Source organism: Juglans regia, chromosome 10 (assembly GCF_001411555.2).
Source record: "Juglans regia cultivar Chandler chromosome 10, Walnut 2.0, whole genome shotgun sequence".
Lineage (NCBI taxonomy): Eukaryota > Viridiplantae > Streptophyta > Magnoliopsida > Fagales > Juglandaceae > Juglans > Juglans regia.
Window position 1 is genome coordinate 2,186,404 of NC_049910.1, and position 19,684 is coordinate 2,206,087.

The 19,684-nt window shown below is 34.3% G+C and overlaps 3 protein-coding genes across 5 annotated transcripts; all 3 read right to left on the minus strand.

The window, feature by feature from the left end:
* Positions 1 to 7,646: 7,646 nt before the first annotated feature.
* On the minus strand, positions 7,647 to 11,936 carry LOC108984721 (phosphoenolpyruvate/phosphate translocator 2, chloroplastic-like). The gene is made up of 9 exons (XM_018956765.2): positions 11,487 to 11,936; positions 10,945 to 11,067; positions 10,715 to 10,867; positions 9,783 to 9,868; positions 9,527 to 9,611; positions 9,306 to 9,425; positions 9,115 to 9,192; positions 7,969 to 8,098; positions 7,647 to 7,812 (listed from the first exon to the last, which is right to left on the minus strand). The coding sequence occupies exons 1-9, from the start codon at positions 11,829 to 11,831 to the stop codon at positions 7,736 to 7,738; spliced, it is 1,197 nt and encodes a 398-aa protein (XP_018812310.1). The 5' UTR covers positions 11,832 to 11,936; the 3' UTR covers positions 7,647 to 7,735.
* A 110-nt stretch (positions 11,937 to 12,046) lies between these two features.
* LOC108984722 (tRNA (adenine(58)-N(1))-methyltransferase catalytic subunit TRMT61A-like) lies at positions 12,047 to 15,629 on the minus strand. Of its 3 annotated transcripts, none has more exons than XM_018956769.2 (4): positions 15,616 to 15,629; positions 14,123 to 14,615; positions 13,383 to 13,627; positions 12,047 to 13,196 (listed from the first exon to the last, which is right to left on the minus strand). In XM_018956769.2, exons 2-4 carry the CDS (start codon positions 14,569 to 14,571, stop codon positions 12,958 to 12,960), a joined length of 933 nt encoding a protein of 310 aa, XP_018812314.1. In that variant the 5' UTR covers positions 14,572 to 14,615; positions 15,616 to 15,629; the 3' UTR covers positions 12,047 to 12,957. The 3 variants fall into 3 exon arrangements, with proteins under 3 accessions (XP_018812314.1, XP_035551198.1, XP_018812313.1); XM_035695305.1 differs by lacking the exon at positions 15,616 to 15,629 and adding an exon at positions 15,404 to 15,586 and having other exon boundaries at positions 14,123 to 14,581; XM_018956768.2 differs by lacking the exon at positions 15,616 to 15,629 and adding an exon at positions 15,404 to 15,586.
* A 1,354-nt stretch (positions 15,630 to 16,983) lies between these two features.
* LOC108984720 (zinc finger A20 and AN1 domain-containing stress-associated protein 5-like) lies at positions 16,984 to 17,379 on the minus strand. The gene has a single exon (XM_018956764.2). It carries the CDS (start codon positions 17,377 to 17,379, stop codon positions 16,984 to 16,986), a length of 396 nt encoding a protein of 131 aa, XP_018812309.1.
* Between the last annotated feature and the right edge of the window lie 2,305 nt (positions 17,380 to 19,684).

Genomic DNA, 19,684 nt, shown 5'->3' on the forward strand with positions numbered 1-19,684 from the left:
CTCCCTTTTTTGGTGAATAACATGCTCTGACTTTTTAATTCATTTGAAAGATTCAACAGTATGAGTAAAAGGGTACATAATTCCTACATTTTCATGCATTTAATTATGAATGCAATTGGAGAATCGAATCAAAGGTGGATATTCTGGAAATTCAAAGGCAAAGTATAGAATTCTTTACAAGTTATTAATTAAACACATTAATTCATTACAGATTCTCTCTCTTGTACAATATTTAATAAGGAAACTTCTGTGAAAGATTGTTGAAATTATTTCCTGTCATTATATATATATATCGATATATAATAGGAGCCATATGTCTGCAACAGGCCGGAGTAGTCTTTGTTGGGAGTAGTCTTTGTTGGATATTGGTGGATCAGAACGTACAAGTTTTATCATTTTTAATTATTTAATAATTATCTATATTGAATCATCTACTGACGCAAGTAATTTCTTTTTCCCGCTGACACAAGCAAAAAGACTGCTTTTTAAAAAAGTACAACTAAGTGAATAAATGTCAGTTAATGCAGAACATCTGAATAATTATTTATATTCATGTGTCAGTAAATGCTTGTATCAGTATAAAATGTTAGTAAATGCAGAACATCACCATTCTCAAAGCTATTCACTGATCCCACGAAAGAAAAAGTTTTTTAAAGGTCTTTTGCTCTGCAAAAAGATATTAAAGTAATAAAAAGACATTTACGGACACAAAATATAAAAAGCAGTATGTGCTACACGGATGTCACACGGAAAAACAAGAAAACCACTGTTCATTCCTGTTCATTTGAGATAGGCTCTTATATAATAGAGATAGATATATATCCCATGAAGCTTGGGAAGCATGCATGCATGCATTTTAATTTTGACGCTAGCTAGCTAGCTAGTAGCTAGGCCCAACGTATATACTGTAGTGTATACGACATCCCTTTAATTTTTTGCGTTTGGTATATTTAATATTATTATATATAAGTGGGTCCAAGTATTTGACTAATTTAAGAAATAAAATGTAGATTAAAGCATAAAGCAATATTTTAATTTGTGTGTATAGTTATATAAAGGCTTGGGAATGACAGCAGATTGAACATTTTCAATAAGCCGTTTTTGTAAGAGGGAGAGGTCGGTTTTGGACTTACATTTCTTTGATTGGAACCTAATTAATTTGCATGCATGGTTTCCCTTTTCACAGTGAAAAGGGATATAGTTAGATATTTAATTTGTGAGGCCCCCCGGCCAAAAAGTCCGGCGCACTGCTCGCGCGCCGTCAGAATCATTCGAATTATATATTAACACCACCCTCAAGCTTTATTACATGCATTTACAATTTTGCATGACTGTGTACGTGGTACTAGAAATATTGTTCCTCTTCACAATAATGGCTTTCCTATTATTAACACCATGCACCCTCGAGCTTAATTAATTAGAGAGAGAGAGAGAGAGATGTCAAGGCCTTCCTTCTTCACGGTCTTAATTTCCAGACTTCATTCAGTGGATAATCTTGGCGATCTGTTTTCTTTTAAGGAAGACAAATGATGGAGACAGTACATATATGTAAGACATGCATGACAGACTATATATGCACAAGAAAAGGGAAAGAAATCTTCATACTTGATATGAGATCAGAATTTTCTTTTTTTAAATGGTTAAAGTGTAAGAGTTTTATTAAAACTCTATGTTCCACACACCTATATCCTAATGGGTTTAGACTGACTAGCTCAAATATTATCACTTAATTAATGAGTCACAGTGAGACACAAATGTCTCTAGATTTCATTATGGTCAGAAGTCTATAAATAGCATAAATGGGTTAAAGGTTCTCATCTACAATATTATTGTGCCTCTAGCCATCGGGAGACACTCGGAGGTAAAGTTGTTGGGGTAATCATTCTCTCATAGTCAAGTCAAATTCTTTATCAAATTGAGATGGAGGGAGGTACGTTTTCTAACTATTATTATTTATTATCTTGAATCATAGAAAATCGAAGATCCTTATATTTAGGCCCTCTTTGGAACTTGGATTGAACTGTTTAATTTTAAACTGAGTTTAACATCTAAACACTCAATTTTCAAATCACTAAACTCATCTCCATTCAAAACCTCTTTAAACGTGGGACTTACAACATTTATCAACTCAACACCTCTTTACACGCAGAACTAACAACATTTTTCAACTTCTCATAAATACATATATAAACTCATCTTAACATCCAAACACATCTAAACTCATTTTAGGTGGGCTCACAAAACTCACTCCACCATCTCAACTCACTACGATTCATAAAGAACTCAACTCATCTCGGTTCAGCTCAACATCCAAACGGGGTCTTAGTGTTTCATGTTAAAATATTTACATGTGGTATCAGAGTCACGTTATAGATATTTTATGATCTCGATAAAATATATAATAGGTAAATGTCTATTTGATTTTATACATGCCTCCCATATGTTTCTCTGAATTTTTATTTTATTGTGGTCTGATTAAAAAGTTGAAAATCAATATCTTTCTTTTGGTTTGAAACAAAACTCACTGTTTGGAAATTTTATTCTCACTGAAGATAAGTTACTGGTTCAGTTCTTGATATGAAAAATTATGATCTTGATGTTCATGCATATACGTGGAATTACTTTTGTTTATGCTTGGGTTTTATTTTTCCCGGTTTGTTTGTACTATGTTTGTGTTGGAAAAAGAGTGAAATTAGTGGAAATTTTTACCCTTTTTTTGCATGGTCTTGACAGAGAGTAGTGAGAAAATGACAATAAATGGGGTTTGGAAGGAGAGATGCAAGGTGGTCGGAGTACCGTCGTTGGTACCTCGGGATGGAAAGCCCAAGTCGACGCCATGTAGAATGCCTTTTGGGTGGTGGCCTGATTTGTGAGATGGGTTTCGAAAAAGAAAAAAAAAAGTAAGGAAGGAGGTGGACGTCGGTGGTGGGAAGAGGTTGGGAAGGCATGTTGGCTTCTCCTCGCAGGAGACGCCCACGGTTGTTCCAGATAGAAGGAAGATTAAAAACGAAACATGGGGCAGCACTGCTTAGGGATGAAGAAAGAATAAGTAGGGTAGGGTTTCTTAAAACCCATTTGGACCTTGGCCTTGTACTGGGCCGTGGGCTTTGGCCCAGTCCAAAGAAATTAAAACAAAAGGACAACAGGCCAGCACAATGGGCCACTGTTATGGCCTAGCTCGAGAACAACAAAAAATAAAAAGGAAGGAAAGGGCAATGCAGTCGGGCTTGTACAGTGGGCCTAACCCGCGTCTATCCATTACACTGAACCGGGTATCTGCCAGGTTCCTGGACCGGTCCGGTCTAGACCCGGACCGATCAGATTATAATATAATACAATAATATTATTTATTAAAATTAAAAAAATCTAAAATTTTATTTTATCTTATGTGCATGTTCTTTCTATTAAATACATGTAAGAGTTATTTCATTTTTTACTTTGGCTATTTGTTAAATTATTTTTATTGTGCAATATATAATTTTTTTTTATCTCATATGGGGCAAATGATTTGCACTAAAATTAAGAAAAATATTGGTTGCCCAAAGGTACAAGATTTGTCTTAATTTTGATGGAAAAACCATTAAACTCCATAGCAAATATGAGTGTGATGAAGTGGACAATTTGTGTTAAGATCTACTCCCAAATGAGGATTTTGATGACACTACTAGTTCATCCATTAAAGTAAAGTTAGAGTGAACAATTTGTGTGTTAAGAGGAGGATATTGATGACACTACTAGTTCATTCATTAAAGTAAAGTTGGAGTGAACAATTTGTGTGTCAAGATCTACTCCCAAAAAAGGATTTTGATGATATTACTAGTTCATCAATCAAAATAAAGTTGGAGTGAATAATTTGTGTGTTAATATATACTCCCCAGATGAGGATTTTGTTGACACTACTAATTCATTTATCAAAGTAAAGTTTGAGTGAATAATTTGTATGCCAGAGTTTACTCCCAAAAGAGAATTCTGGTGATACATCTAGTTCATCCACATAATTTAAGGTTGGAGAGAACACTTTGTATGTCAAAGTTTTCTCACAAAGGAGAATTCTGATGATACAATTAGTTTATCCACATAATTTAAAATTAGAGGAAACATTTTATGTGTTGGAATTCACTTCCAAATGAGGGATGTTGATGACACTATTAGTTCATCTAGAATGATTTAAATTCTGTTATTGTTTATGAGTGTCAAACTCAAAATATTAATGTGATTAAAATGTTTTTCTTACAATAAGTATATGGATATTTTTACAAGGTTTCTTGTACAGAATGAACTCTAGTTTAGGAAAATATGAGTATGTCGAATTTACACTAAGAGTTTTAGACCTTGATTAATCCATTTTAAGTCTAACATAAATTATTATTGAAAATAGTAATAAGGGTTAGAAAAGTACAATGTTTAAGAAAATTGAATTAATTACTACATATCAAACTATATGAATTTCTCAGTTTTGTATAGAATGGTTTACTCCAGATGCATTATTATTTTATTAAAATAATGAGATATGAACAAGTTGGTAGCATGGTTGTTAGCTAGATACAAATTTAGTTTGCTAATTTGTATGAAAAATCAACTGTATCTTTTGGTAAATGAAGAAAATGATGGTCGCGAAATTGTAAAAGCTATGTCAATTTAATTTTGAAATAAACAAGGACACATGGAGGTTTAGGTGTCCTAAATATAAGACTTGATTCGAAGGGAATGGTAAAATTTTCTTTCTGTATAAGTTTCAAATTAGATCTTATACATGTTTATACATTTTTTTAGATTAAACTCGAGTGTAAATGTTCATATATATTTATTTTGTTTGTATAAGTCTCAAATCAAACTCTATAAATGTTGATATTTATTTTGGTAGTTGAACTCGAGCACAAATATTCAAATTTCAATTTGTTTCAAAATGCCATTTATGTTGATTCCATTTTTTTTTTCAATAAAATCTTTACTTGTCATGCCTTCATAATAGTACTTTTGTTAATAGTTTTTCATTTTCACTCATGAGGCATGTACTAGAACCAAATGAAAAATAATTTATGAAAAATCTTTACAATTTGTGGCATAAAATTTGAAACATAATTTGTGGCATTAAAATTTTGGAGAATATCACCAAAGAAAAGTTGTAAAGATTAATAAATAAAATATTTTCCGTATTTTAGATTTTCTAATCTCAAAATGTATGTTGGTTTGATTTGTTTCTATTTATAGTTTGAATTTTAAGGAAATTGAAATGTCAAATTCTTTAAGGTTGGTAAAATCAGTGGAAGTATAGAAACTAGAGATGTGATTGTCGTGAAGTGCATTATTGTACTTCAAAAATTATTGTAGTTTCTTTTTAGGATTATCTCAATGATAATATGGAATTATAAGAAAATAATCATTCACCTCATCAGAGAAACATTGCTAAAGAATTGGCCATGGAGACAACAGAATAGGTAACCTCATGTAATCTTCTTGATTTTCTATTTGGTTAGGCTACGTAGTGTATCTTCAAAATTTAAATTTGACATAGAAACAAATAAAAGTTCACATATATTTTCACAAGTTATAGAAATAAGTGATTCTATAAAAGATCAATGCATAAATAAGTGATTGAAATCCATGAATCAATGTAAAGTTTATAATTTCATCTAATTGTCTAAAAAATATAAAAAATCAAATATAAATGGGTCTTGGAGACAAAACCCTGACTTTAAAAATAATGTTGAAGGATATAAAGTCAAACTTGTAATCAAGGATTTTACTTAGAAATGAGCATTGATTAGAGAGAGATTTTCTATTAAACTTGAAAGAACTCATTAAGGATCACTATGACATTGGTAGCTCATTATGGTCTACAGTTACATCAAATGAATATAAAAACAATTCTAGAGTGAAAGTCTAAGTTTACAAGAAACGAATAATAGGATTACTTAGAAAATGTAACATATTTTTTTTGAAAATTGGTATCTGAAATTTGAAAATACCAATACTATTTTTGAATTTAAGAAAAATATTTATTGTTAATGTATATACCCGTAGGTTAATGAGAGTATATTTGTATTTATGGTCATACATATATATAACTTCTTGACAAATATGAATCATGGTTTGTAGTATGACATTAAAATTATGTCTCTAAAGAACTTTAAAAATAAAATTTATGAATGAGACATCATTCGTAATTAGGATTGAATTTTAATACTAAGACAATTACTGTTAGGATTCTCTCTATATAGTTGCATATAGTTTTGAAAGATTTTTCATGAAGAATTGTTTGTCAATAGATGCTTTAAAAATAAAATGTGACATACTCAGTATTTTACCGTGTCCTCGAATTGATTAGGTTGTTAAATAAATTATGTATATGATTGTTATAAGAAATTTGATGATTGCACAAACTTGTATAAGGTTGAATATCAATTTTTCAGTTGGCATCCTTGGTTGTTGTCAAAATAACCCAATGACATTTGACCCAAAAGCAAGAGTGCAATGTTATTTGCAAGAAATTAAAGACTATATTATTGCCTAAAAAATAATTGATACTCTTAAGATAACTGAGTCTTTGCAATAGAGACTGAGTTTGTGGCATACCACAAATAGTATTTGCAAGAATTGATACTATTTCATGTGTAATAGAGACTGAGTATATGGTATGCTTTGAGATCACAATGTATGGTATCTGACTAAAGAAATTTATCTTAGGACTTTGAATTGTCAACTTATAGCCAAACCGCTAGGAATGTATGGCAATAATTTCTCAAAGTATTTTTATCTGAATGATGAGTATTTAATAAGATTTTAAATACCTATGTGTTAAGGAGAAAATATAAAAATAAACATGTTCATATCAATAGTGTGTTAATGATTATGCTTTAAAGAACATGTTGAAAAGATGGGTCATATGCATATACCCATAATGTGAACATGTTAAAAAGATCATTGATATGCTGAGTATTTTGTTACTGGACATTGAAATATATCTATTATGGTTATTTCTGCAATAAATATGAATTGGAACAAAAAACAACACAATATTAGCCTTAATTGTCCCAATTAAATATCGTGTTAACTTAAGTTATTGATGTTGTGGTACATAGAAGGAAATTTGTTAATTATATAACATAAGCTAGACTGTCATTACTTGCATTGGTAGCTGATTTTACATTGATATTACAGAACTCATGTAATGCATTTTGAGCTATAAAAGTTTTCTGGAAATGAATGTGCACAGTATGATTAATTTCTTGTAATAAATCCATGAACGAAAAATGTTATTTTATGAGCGTATGGGCCAAGTGGGAGAATGTAAGAGTTTTATTAAAACTCTATGTCTCACATACCCATATCCTATTGGGTTTAGACTAGTTTAAATATTATCACTTAATTAACGAGTCACAATGGACAAGAATACTTCTAGATTTAGTCATAGTGAGACACAAATGTCTCTAGATTTTATGATGGTCAAAAGTCTATAAATAGCATTGAGAGGTTAAGGTCCAAGGGTTCTCACCTACAACATTATTGTGCCTCTAGCCATTGAGAGATACTCGGATGTAAAGTTATTAGGGTAATCCTTCTCTCATAGTCAAGTTAGATTCTTTATCAAACCGAGATTGAAGGAGGTACGTTTTCTAACTATTATTATTTATTATCGTGAATCATAGAAAATCGAAGATCTTTATATTTAATGTTTCATGTTAAAATATTTAACATCAAGTTGCTATCATTTTCCGTCTCTTTGCAGAATAAATCAAGCAGCCTTCGGCTTTGGCTTTATCCGCTTTGCTCTAGAATACAAGAAGACTCCAGCAAGAGCCACGGCAGTTCCTGCAGTTAAAGCAACTCAGCAAGCATGTAGAAAGTGGGAAAAAAAAAAGAAAGTAGATAAAAATTCACATATATGTATAATTAAGCATAATAACAAGCTATTGATAAACCAACAATCTGCAATCTATCATCAATAGATTACTTCAAAAAATTTACCAAGGGAGTTAATGGGTGACACAGGGGTTTGGAAGAAGAAAACTGAGGAGACTATGACCACCACCCGCTTCACGCAGTTTCCAACTGCGTGGGTAACAGGCGATACCATCTGTAATATCATATAGGAGACCTGCCAGACAAAAATTAGTAGAATCAGAATGGCATGGTGTGGGATACTCCAATAAAACAGCATGCTCCAATTAAATATAAAAATAGATAAGAAAAAAGAGTTCTGGGAAATTTAAAAAAAAATGCTTACAGAGAAAATTCACCAATGACCAACATGATTTAAACGGGAAAGGAGTGTTAGTTCAATAATTACTGACGTGCCACAGCAAGGATGACACAAATTGGTTCCCTCAAGAAGCAGAATGACCATTTGGATTCAGAACGTTATTCTTCATTGTTTCATGTGTTGTACTAAATTATTTTATCTTAGAAAGTTGTGGTTATGTTACTTCCAGAAATACATTTCACAAACGAATGACTTTTTCCTAACAGTCTACCATCGGTGTCAGAGTAAAATTTGCTACTTCACAAAGGAATCGAGGGATTGTATCTGCAAATCCCATTGAAAGCATAACTTTGCAGAGAGGAAAGATAAACAGTAGTCAGAAGGAGCTTATAGTGATTGCCCCCAATAAACTACAAATGAAAGAGGAAAAAACATTCAGAAGTAAAGACAAGAACAAGTTGATAATTTATATTTGCAAAAATGCCACAAATGATGCAGATATGGGACAATAAACAATTTCATACTGGCTGATGAGGTGTATTTAGCAATAATTTCACACCCCAATACTTTACTTTTACTGTTGCATTCTCAAATTACTAGAATAGAGAGGTCTAAAATGCTCAAGCAGTTCACAGCTTTTTGAGCAATTGATAACATGCGAAATCTCTAGAATGATAAGTGAATGGTTTTGTAGGATCTGTCCCATTAGGTATTTAGCTTTAGAACGTGAACCTGCTATCACACTAACAGAACTAGATATGAGTTCCATCTCCAGACTGTGATTCACATAACAGAAAATCAACAATCAAGCATAACACAATGCTAAAATAGAACATTATGCATATTTATTGTTTGCAGTACACGCAATAGACAGAAATGGGGCACAAAAAACAAAAAATCAAGGAACTAACCTGCTGGTAACAATGGAAGCAGAACCCAGCCAGAACTGATCTCACACATAGTTCTTTAACATTTAAACCTTGATTTGCCTAGGAGAAAGAAAATAAACTGCTTAATACCTAATTTTCTTTAAAAAAATTTCTTGATTAACAATAGTGATATTAGTGGTAGAAATCTCTCATGATCTGAATTTACTACTTACAGCGGATTGCAGGTATGAAGGAGTGAACTTAATGCCTTCCAAGAAAATAGCCATAGGAACCAACAGGATAAAAGAAATAATAGTTATTACTGAAAAAAGATTGATATTGTCCAAAGTTTCCTGCAATGAATAAATGCTGGTTATGTCCAAAGTTTCCTGCAATGAACTTATCGTGCTTCTCTTTAATACTTTAAAATGTGACTTGCATCTGAGTTATGTACCTCTTCCTTAACCATAAACTTTTTGCTGAATACATTACGAGATTGGTTTGTAAGATTGGAGGCCATTGCACTATAAAAACCAGTCCTGTTTCAACGTGAATGGATGAGTCACATCTCAGTACCAGGCCTAATTATTTGGACAAATGTTGTTGCTTTATATATTAACAGCATCTAATCTATCCAGGGTTCTGTCTGAAGAAACCTCCACGTACAAGAGAAAACTCCTTATTGAGACAAGTGTAATTTGCTCTCTTACCAATTGAAAGAGGTCTCGGTGAAAGATGCCAGAACCACTCCACCTACAATTGGCATGAGGGAAGAAACTACCCAGATAGTGGGCCTCTGTGTGCACAGGATGGTCAAAAATAAAAATTACAAATGAATGTGTTGGTCAAATACCATCAAAGACTACCTGCACTAGTACACATATCATAAGAACAAGGACTTTAAGAAGTTACGTATCACAGAAGCAGAGGAAAACAAGTGGCTTTGCAATCACTCATCATCAAATGCTCAAAAATCTATATTTGGATGTAAGATATCAATCATTTCGAGGAAACTTTAATCATTTTGTTTTGCTATTCAAGGACCCTAAGGGCCAGATTATGCTTCACAGTTTTTTTTTATCAAAATATCGTCTGTATTCCTTATTTTAATTGGGTTACTACTGAGAGGAATCCATAAATATAACACCCAGGTAGTGACTTTTTTTAATTACAGTGATCTAACATCGTAAATCATGTTAGGGCTCACTTCAAAGCAATGTTTCCCAAAGGGATTACGCAGCCAGCCTGGGAATGCAGTAACAGAGCTAGGTCCTAATTCTTTCTTTCTTTATGTTAATATATATATATATATATATATATATATTGCTAGAGAGAGAAGAAAACCAAAGTACATAGATCCCAACTCTTCCTTAAATTTTCCAGGGTTCTAAATCGTGTAATAACCTTGAGGTGCTTGCTAAGTACTTTCTTTTAAATTGTTCTTGAGAGTGAACCAAATGGTCCTCTATTGGCACTTAGCAAGCAGCTCGAGGTTAGGCATAGAAGGGGAACGTGCATGAAACATTTTCCAATATTATGGCACGCAACCAAATTTATGTTTCTCAAGGTTACATCATATATCACAATAAGAGAATACTATATGCAAAAGAAAACACTAGGAAAATAGGGCAGAATCCCTTACCTCACTAAGAAACAAGGCTGAGAGTACAACCGTGAAAAAGGGCTCCATAGCTTTGATTGTGTGGGTGAATGAAACAGCAACTTTCCCAAGACTAATGTTGGTCAAGAGGTTCCCCATCGTGTGCACCACAGCCAATGGAAAAATCACTGCAAACTGAAAAGTGAATATTCATAAAACGCACAATCAAACAGAACAAAGTACGCAACTCTACCAACTTCATCAAAAGGTACCTGGGAAGGCGTGATCTTTGGCCTGGTAACAATATTGGATGCCCACATCAAAGTAATCAACAAAGTCCCAAACCCAACTTGAAATGCGGTAACCGTCGCAGGAAATGGGTAGACTTTTAGAACCTGTATGTAAAACCAGAAGTAGCATTGAAACTCTTGCAGCTCTGAGATTAGCTGAATATCAGAGATGAAATTATTATAGCAAAAGGGCAGAGAATTATATCTCCATAAGATATTGTAATAGTAAATTTTAGGTACCTCAACTTGGAACCCTTTCACTTTGAGGGAGGGACAGGGAGAAGAACATGAAATTCTAAATAATTATAATCTCATTTATTCCTTGTTCAAAATTTTAATATCTCTTATTTTCCCACCATTTTAGGCGCCCAGAAATTCATCAAGTATTCCAATTTCTAGGTACTACGCATCCATGGAAAGCAAGCACGTCTTTGTAAGTTCAAGTTTCTGAGAGTATGAAAATGAGAAGAAAACATAAAAAAGTCCTGGCTGACGCAGGGAGATAAAAGATAGAGACGATGAACCTGTTTGTTGTAGATGTTGAAGTAGATATTCAAAATATACCAAGCCCCAAACATAGCGCTGAGCTGCAAAGTCTTAATCACACCGCTCGGTTTCACGGTATCTTCCGTATTCTCGGGCACCGAAGCAGCCCTGACCTTAAGCCTGTTGTCTCTTCGGTTCGAAAGGAACAAGGAGCCACATAATCGCGCGCTAAAGCGTGACGAAGAAAGTGCAAGCAGAGGACTTTGCCTTGGAAGTCCATGGACGAAGTTGAAGCCGGGTAGTTTCGGAGACTTTGAGTGTGAAATCTGTGTGAGTTTTAGCAATGGGGTCGAGAGAGACAGAGCTAAGACAGTGCTCTGCATTCTGTGGAATTTTGAAGAAGCCAGAGTTGGAGGGCGAGAGAGAGAGAGATGTTAACGTTGCAAACTTGCATGGAAGAAAGTTATAAATTGCTATGTTTTGTTGATACTATTTCAGATATTATGTTTTGTTGAATTATTAATAAATATATATATATATATTAACTGCTATGATTAAAAATGATAAAGTTTAAACTGAAGAACAACCTTTTTTTTTCTATCTGTATAGAATTATCCACTTTTAATTTAAAAAAATCAAAACATTTTAATTAATCAAAACAACCTTTTTGATGAGCGAGTTCAGAGGGTAGAGGTGAAGATATTTTTTCTGAGGCAAAGTACGACCGGTTCTCCGATAACAGCGACCGTGACATAGCGTTGCTTTTCAGTGTTTATCAGCCCTGTCAAGCGGGGAGGCACGTGGGGTCATTGAATATGGAGTTAGAAGCTAATGTCAAAAGTGACAGCAATTGACTGGCCAAGGAAATTTGGATTGAAGGAACGAAGAAATAATATATTTTTTTTTATTGAGAAAATCGGATAATAATAATAAAAATAATATAATAATAGTATTAATTGTTTTGGTAAATCGCGTGTGAGAAAGAATGATAGTGTTGGGTGGTGGCGAGCTAGTTTGGGAATGAGTGGAGGGCATGGAGTTTGGGAATCTCATGTGTACTGTATTTGCTGAGACAAAGATGTGGCAGCCGCTGCTTCAATTTGGGACCAGATGTCACAGAGTAATACATCAAGCAAAATTCTTCCTCATGTGCTAGGCGTGTTTAATCGCCCAGATTGGCTAGGCAGCTGCTCTTATAAAACTCCCTCATGTGCTGCTATGAGCACTTCATACTGGCAACCAGATGTCATTCTTTAATCCCATTTGTTTTCCGGACGCCAAATAAAATTGCAAGAATCACCCATCGAAAATATTCAGTCAAGATTTTCAAAAAACCCAAGTCCTAGCAGCTGCTAAATGGTGATTCAAGATAGATTTGACATCTTCTTGGAAATAGGCAAATTTTTGAGTAACAAAAAGAATTCCATACATGAGATCTGGACTGAACTCGCTAGCCTAGATAGAGGAATAAGAACTCTTACTGTCCTACAAAATGGAAGGGTGGCAGAATTATGAGAGGCATTTGAGTCGTGCAAATGTCAGGTAACCAGTGTGGCCTTTTGCCTCGCTGCATGGCCTAGCCATGACTGTTGGTGAACTCAAATTGTCCTGCACATTGTTTCCTTCGCCTGAACGCCGCCGCCTCTTACGTATAAGAGACCCCAGGTTGACTCCATCACCCTGGCTGCAATCCATTCTCACTTCTTGAACTTCGTAAGTGCGAAGAAGTACCTCAAATGTTCTTATATCTAACACAGAAGCAGAAGATACAATGTACAAGCACCCATCAGTGACCTATTCAACTATTAGAAACCCAACTAGAATATTTAAGCTAGAGTGAAAAGATAAAGCTATCTAAATTTAGCAAAATATGCGTAAACAAAAAACATTCTTGCCTCTGAAATTGTAGTGGAAATCGTTGCTTAAACACATACCTGTGAATTTTGATATAAGAGTATCACAGGCTCGTTGTACTTGCTCAATACATGGGGAGAAGGAGCATAAAGCCCCATCTGGTTTCAGCATTTTTGCCGCTGAAGGAATGGCCAGCCAAGGTTGAGGTAGGTCCAGGAAGACAGAATCTGCTAACCCAGAAAATTCCTCCGGAAATCCTTCTCCTTGAATGTCTCTAACTCCCACAGTGACTAAATTGCTAACTTCTGTCTTCTCAAAATCCTCCCTATAAAAGTAAAATGTCAAATCAATATTTCTGTTACATCTTCTCAACTTAGTAGCAAAATGGAACTTGGGTTCAATTAGAAATTACATCTCCAAGTTACTAGCTACTAGCTCACCAAAATAATGTTCCCCAGCACTACTACTACTACTACTGTGATTTTCAGATCTCTTCACAAAAATGCTTTTTGGATATCATTTGAAATTTGTCAAGCTAGTTTCTTGAGATCCTAAGAAATTCAGATTCCCTCTAACACGAAAGACACCCAAAGTTTAAATTATGTTGAATAGGCTAGGTAAGTTCTTCAGGTATTCAACCACCTATGAGTTCTAACAAAGGGAAGTTTGTAATTAAAGTTTATGACTATTTTAAACTGACTTCTACATTCATGAAAACAAAGATAAATATGAAATTACAATAATTAGATAACAATATAAATGGATGATATGATCATCAATACCAATCATGAGTAACAAGTGGAAATAACCCATTTTTTACCTGGCTGAGGTAACCCTTTGTTCATGAAAATCAAATGTGTAGACATGTCCTGTAGGAGCAACAGCCCTTGCAAGTGACATAGTTAAAGATCCACTTCCAGTCCCAGATTCCAGAACCAAACAACCGGGAACTATTTCCAAGTACATGACCACAAAGCTTATATCAGCAATATAGAGAATCTGGGTCCTGTGACTTAGGACCAGAGTCCATAATTCAGGAGTTGGAGCTAACAAGTAAATAAAACCACCCTTGTTGCTAAAAACCTTGGATCCAAAAGGCTTTCCAATCCAGTCTGAATGTTTGAATACACCAAATCGGTTTTGAAGTACAGAATCCTGACATACTTTAACAGCCTTCATGTTGTCATGTCTCTCATAGACGATAACCAAATCTCCATCACAGACTATATGAGAAAAAGATATCTTTTTTGTTGGATCAATAGGCAACATCCTCAAACTCCTGAACTTGTAAAATAAAATACAATAGCAACTACCTGTGAGAAAATAAAAATCCCATATAGAGTAAGCAAAACAGATAGTAATATATAAGAGACTCTAAAGAAGTTAGATTTTATGGACCGGAAAAGGTCCTGAATGATATTTTCTAAGTTGCTCATCAATGTTTTGAGGGAGACTGGTCCATATTTTTTTTTTTTTTTGCAAAGGAGACTGGTCCATATAAAAGCACAAAACGCCTCATATTTCACAAGGCCATAATCGGTTTTGTTCTACAGCGTACAATTTTCAATAACACAATGGTAATAAAACCAAGAAACTTGTATCCCAATCTAGAGCAGGAAAAAAAGAAATTCTTGCAACGAGGTTTGGTAAACATGAAAAATAAATCCCATTGGCAATTGGCCAATGAACTTCAGTAAACCAAAAGCTCCCAATGAATAGTTAAATCTCTTGTCTAATCAATATGGAGTCAATAAGTGCAGCACAATTAACTATGTACTCACTAAAGTAACAGATACTTAGTCATACAAAGAACCGATCTTTAGCCAAAACAATCCATACTTTTCCGGCGAAAAAACAGAACAAATGAAATGAAATATATAAAAAAAAAATCAGCGTGCTGCGTAATCCCTTTCTTTAGCCCCCAAAGAGAAAAACTGCAATTCCCTTCCTCCCAAAGTGCAATGCTTCTCTATCCAAAATTATACCTTTTCTACCCATGTCAAAAAAAGCATCGTAGTTCCCCACTACCCCAACCAAATATCAAAATTCAAAATTCAAAGCCATTCATCACCAAGATATGAGACGTAACGGAATCTCTCACCAGCCCAAGAGACTACACTCGTGCAGAGCTTGTGAAGCACCGAGCACGCATTGCCATAGGTGAGCTCAGACTCAGTGGGTTCTCAAAGCACTGAGAGGGTGTGGCCGTATGAGGAAAAATATGGAAAAAAAAAAAGCGGAAATCATATAAAAAGATTCAAGAAAGCATTAACAAAGTCGGGGAGAGAGGGGGGGGGGGGGTGGTGGAATTACATGACAAAGCTCCCCAACCGCCAGAAATTCGATGGGAGTAAAGGCTGTAAAGCTCGTATTTAGGGCGGCTTGAGCCTTGAGGTCGACAATTTTGGGCTTGTTGGGTTTAGGTTGCGGTCCATATCCATTTACTTTTACGGATAATGACTAAATAGATTGTCATGATGTCATCAATTAACTAAAAAGAATTACAAAAAGTATTTGTATAATTTAAAATGGAGAGTTTAGAAAATAGAGTAAGTTTCGTCGACTCATTTTAGAAAATTGATACGTGTCTCTTGAATATGTGATAAGTATATATATATATATATATATATTTAATAAAGAGACGTATCAATTTTTTAAATTACATTTTTTAAGAACAAGTGTTTGTCACATGTTAATGAACACTTCATATATTTATAGATTAGTTGGAGGAAGTTTACTACAACTCAATTTTCTATCCATTTTAAAAATACAATATTTAATTTTAAAAACTCTAATTGCAAATATGACTTTTTTTATACCGATTTGCCAATAGAAAAACACCTATAATTTATACTTCCTAATTAAGTAGGTGTCCGTCCTATTGGAGTGGTATGCAATGTTTTGAATACCGTACCGGACGTTGTACCGGTTAAGACACTGAAACGAAATATTTCAGTACCGATACCCTTTCGGGATAACGTTTCGGGATAGTCGATATATAAATAAATTATATATATAAATATATATAAAAATTATATTTCAAAATAATAGTCTATATATAAATAAATTATATATAAATACATATATATACAAATTATAAATAGTCTAGTCTAAATTAAGGATTAAAATATAAATTTGTAGTATGAAAAAATGAAAAAAAAAAAACATACAAGCCGAAATATCGGCCGGTATCGGCCGAAATATAGGCCGATACAGGCCGAAATTCAGTCCGAAATGGTCGGTACCGGCCGGTATTTTAACCGGTATGGAATAGATATAATACCTGTACCGGCCAGACGGCTGAAACGAAAAATTTCGATCGTACCGGCCGGTACGATACGAAATTTAAAACTTTGGTGGTATGCCCTGACATGGGAAGGCGGGCAAAATCGATTTTTACCAAGTTTTTTTTTAATTGTTTTTTATGTGGAAACTATATACATAAAAAAAGACTTTTTGCATGTTTTGAAAATGCCTGCATGGTGACTTGTGAGTGGTAATGGGTATGCAAACAATGCACGTAACTAAAACTAGCATTGTCAATGTTGGGGAGAGAGAGATGGGGAGAGAGATGGGGAGAGTTGTAAAAACATCAAAGACAGCAAAAAACACTCGTCAAAAAGCGAAATGGCCTAATGTACAAAAATACTAGCTCTTCTTCTTCTTCTTCTAAACCCTCCACTACAACTTGTCATCCTTCCAAACCAGATTTAATTGCTTGGCCAAAAGGTCCCTCCCAACAGCCTTGAAATCCACACTACATGCATGCTCTTCTGGGTGCCTATGCATTCCACAAAACACGTTCGCACACCGGCACACGAATCCTGCCAACCCCACTTTCTTGTTGCAGCTCTTGCACCTCTTCTTCGCGCCCCTCGAAGTCGAACCCTCAATTGCAGCAGCTACATCGGAGTTCATGGGATCCTCCAAGATCAGTGCTTGGACTGCTTCTGCAAGCACTTCCTCTGCTTTAGCAAGTTCTTGTTTTATAAAATCTTTGTAGCACTTAGAGCACAGGTTTTGTTTCTCTTCAGATCCATAAAAGCCACAACCATTAGCGCAGAGAGGCGAATCCATGTTGATGTTCTTGAGATCCTCCTGCAAATCAATGATATTTCCTGCTTGTCTTGTCCCTGTTTCTACGCAGTTTTATTTCTCCTAAGGCTATAATTGAAGGCCAATCGAAGGGATTATTTTATATAGATAATGAGAGGCGGACTGGACTCGGGGTCCGAGAAGCAGAGTCCGCTTTGGTTTTGGAGTCAACCCACAGGGAGAGATGTTTCTGATTAGGTGGCCGAGGTTTCCTTCTCCCTCTAGGTTTAGCATTCAAAATGGGAAACTCTCTTAGATTTAAATACTTTCACCGCCTCGTTTGTTTTAAAATTGATAAGTTGAGATAAAAATTAAAATATTATTATAAAATATTTTAAAATATTATTTTTATTTTAAAATTTAAAAGAATTAAATTATTTATTTTATTTTATGTAAAATTTTAAAAAAATTATAATGTTAAGATAAAAAAAAATTTTAAAATTTTAGATTTTAGCGTTGAAAACAAATTATCAGTTCTCACAAGACGTCCTATATTTGTGACTTATAATTCCAGATAATCTCCATTTATATAAAAACAAAAAACACGAGAAAAAGTCCATAGTTTTCTTTGTTTATAGGTCAGGTCTATTTACAGGTTCAAAACCCATTGTTCTTGGTCCTATTGGGAAAAAGGAAAACAAAGATGGAGCAATTGCTGCCATTGTGTCTCGAAGATACGAAGGAATTGTTGAGATTCATTAGTAAAATGTTATTAATATATATATTTTATGTTTAAAGTATGTGTTTAAATAAATTTTAATGTTTAAAATTAAAATTTTATGTTATAAATTATAAAGGTAATATTATTATAATTTATATTATTATATATATTATATGTATAAATTTTATACAATATAAAAAATATTATATATAGTATTAAAAAAAATTAATTTAAAATATAAAATATAGTAATCCAGTCCGGTCTTAAAAATCATAAAATCACAACGGGATAAATACCGGCCGATTTTAGAACTAATCGAACTGGTCCAAACTGGATTGGTTCGGCTGATCCTGTCTCATTTTCTGATTTTCGAATAATTTTCATTTCCCTAAATATATGGACAGTGCGTGTGCTCGCAATGAATAGCAGTTTCAGGAAATAAAGAACTCAAAAGATCGATGTTATCAAAGAACATAGAAACCAGCGGAAATCGAAACAGCGAAAACGTAGGTGATGAGGGGGATTGAAAATAATAGCTCAAAAGAAAACTGGCCACCAATTCATTTTTCTTCTGCGAGACTCGGATCCGGATATCATGCACGAGGGCATAATTGTGACACGCTCGTGAATGCCATAACAGCTGCCTGCAAGCTACAAGCAACACCATTTTTGCTAGCGTTGTTGGGATACAACTCCATAAATATGTTTACTTTTTAATGTAAACACCAAAAACGTCGACAGCAACCAGAGAAATGGCGGTAGAAATCGTTGACAGCGATTAAACCATCACCACTGAACAGAAAACAGAAATTCAATGTAGCATCTCTTGCGCATAAAGCAACCACAGCTCGTGTCAGTATTTGAAGGGAAAAAAGATGGCTAACTCAACCCAGGGTTCACGCGAGATGCAAGTAGTGATAATGCTCTCAACAGCTCACTCCACGCACTTATCCTCACATATACTTGGGGGAATGAGGCGGGCATTAAAGTAACCAAAAACTGTCCTACTACTCATGTCAGATAGAGGAGAGAAAATGGCGTCACAGACAACTCAACCCAAAGTTCCCACAAGATGTAAATAATAATGCTCTCAGCAATATCTTATTTTTATATAGGTAAAATAAGATTTTATTTGATCAAGTGAATAGATAAAGCCCAAATACAAATGAAGAACACCTAGTTACAATTTTTTTTTTTGATCGGTAACACCTAGTTACAAGTTTGGAAATGCATATAAGAAAATCATGGGAACTAGTCCGATTGATGACAATTACAGAAGACCATAAGAATAGAGCATGGAGGAAGAGACGTCTAAAATATCCAGCATCCTGCGACCGTCTTGATCTTCAATACTCCAACCATTCCTTTCTAGCCAAATACACAACATGAGACATGTAATTATCCTAATCCATCTTCATTATCCTAATCCGCACTGCACCAATTTCATGATGAAAAACATTATAAATACAAAGGGATTCCATAAACTGACGTGGCACGTCTATACTGTGCCACGTCAATTAATTTTGTTTTCTCTTCCCCGTACCCGTCCCTTTCTCCCTCCCCTTCCCAGAGTCCCCACAAGATGTAAATAATTATGGTGGAAAGCGACGAAGTCTAGGATGACAC

What these genes read in the sequence shown, in the direction of transcription:
- LOC108984721 (XM_018956765.2), bottom strand. Translation starts at nt 11,831, where the DNA reads ATGCAGAGCACTGTCTTAGCTCTGTCTCTCTCGACCCCATTGCTAAAA. An exon ending in CTTCATACCTGCAATCCGCT is followed by an intron (nt 9,193 to 9,305) that starts GTAAGTAGTAAA and finishes TCTTTCTCCTAG; the next exon opens with GCAAATCAAGGTTTAAATGT. An exon ending in GCTTCCATTGTTACCAGCAG is followed by an intron (nt 8,099 to 9,114) that starts GTTAGTTCCTTG and finishes TTTGTCTGGCAG; the next exon opens with GTCTCCTATATGATATTACA.
- LOC108984720 (XM_018956764.2), bottom strand. Translation starts at nt 17,379, where the DNA reads ATGGATTCGCCTCTCTGCGCTAATGGTTGTGGCTTTTATGGATCTGAA.
- LOC108984722 (XM_018956769.2), bottom strand. Translation starts at nt 14,571, where the DNA reads ATGTTGCCTATTGATCCAACAAAAAAGATATCTTTTTCTCATATAGTC. An exon ending in CAAAGGGTTACCTCAGCCAG is followed by an intron (nt 13,628 to 14,122) that starts GTAAAAAATGGG and finishes TTACTTTTATAG; the next exon opens with GGAGGATTTTGAGAAGACAG. An exon ending in TCTTATATCAAAATTCACAG is followed by an intron (nt 13,197 to 13,382) that starts GTATGTGTTTAA and finishes CTTCTGTGTTAG; the next exon opens with ATATAAGAACATTTGAGGTA.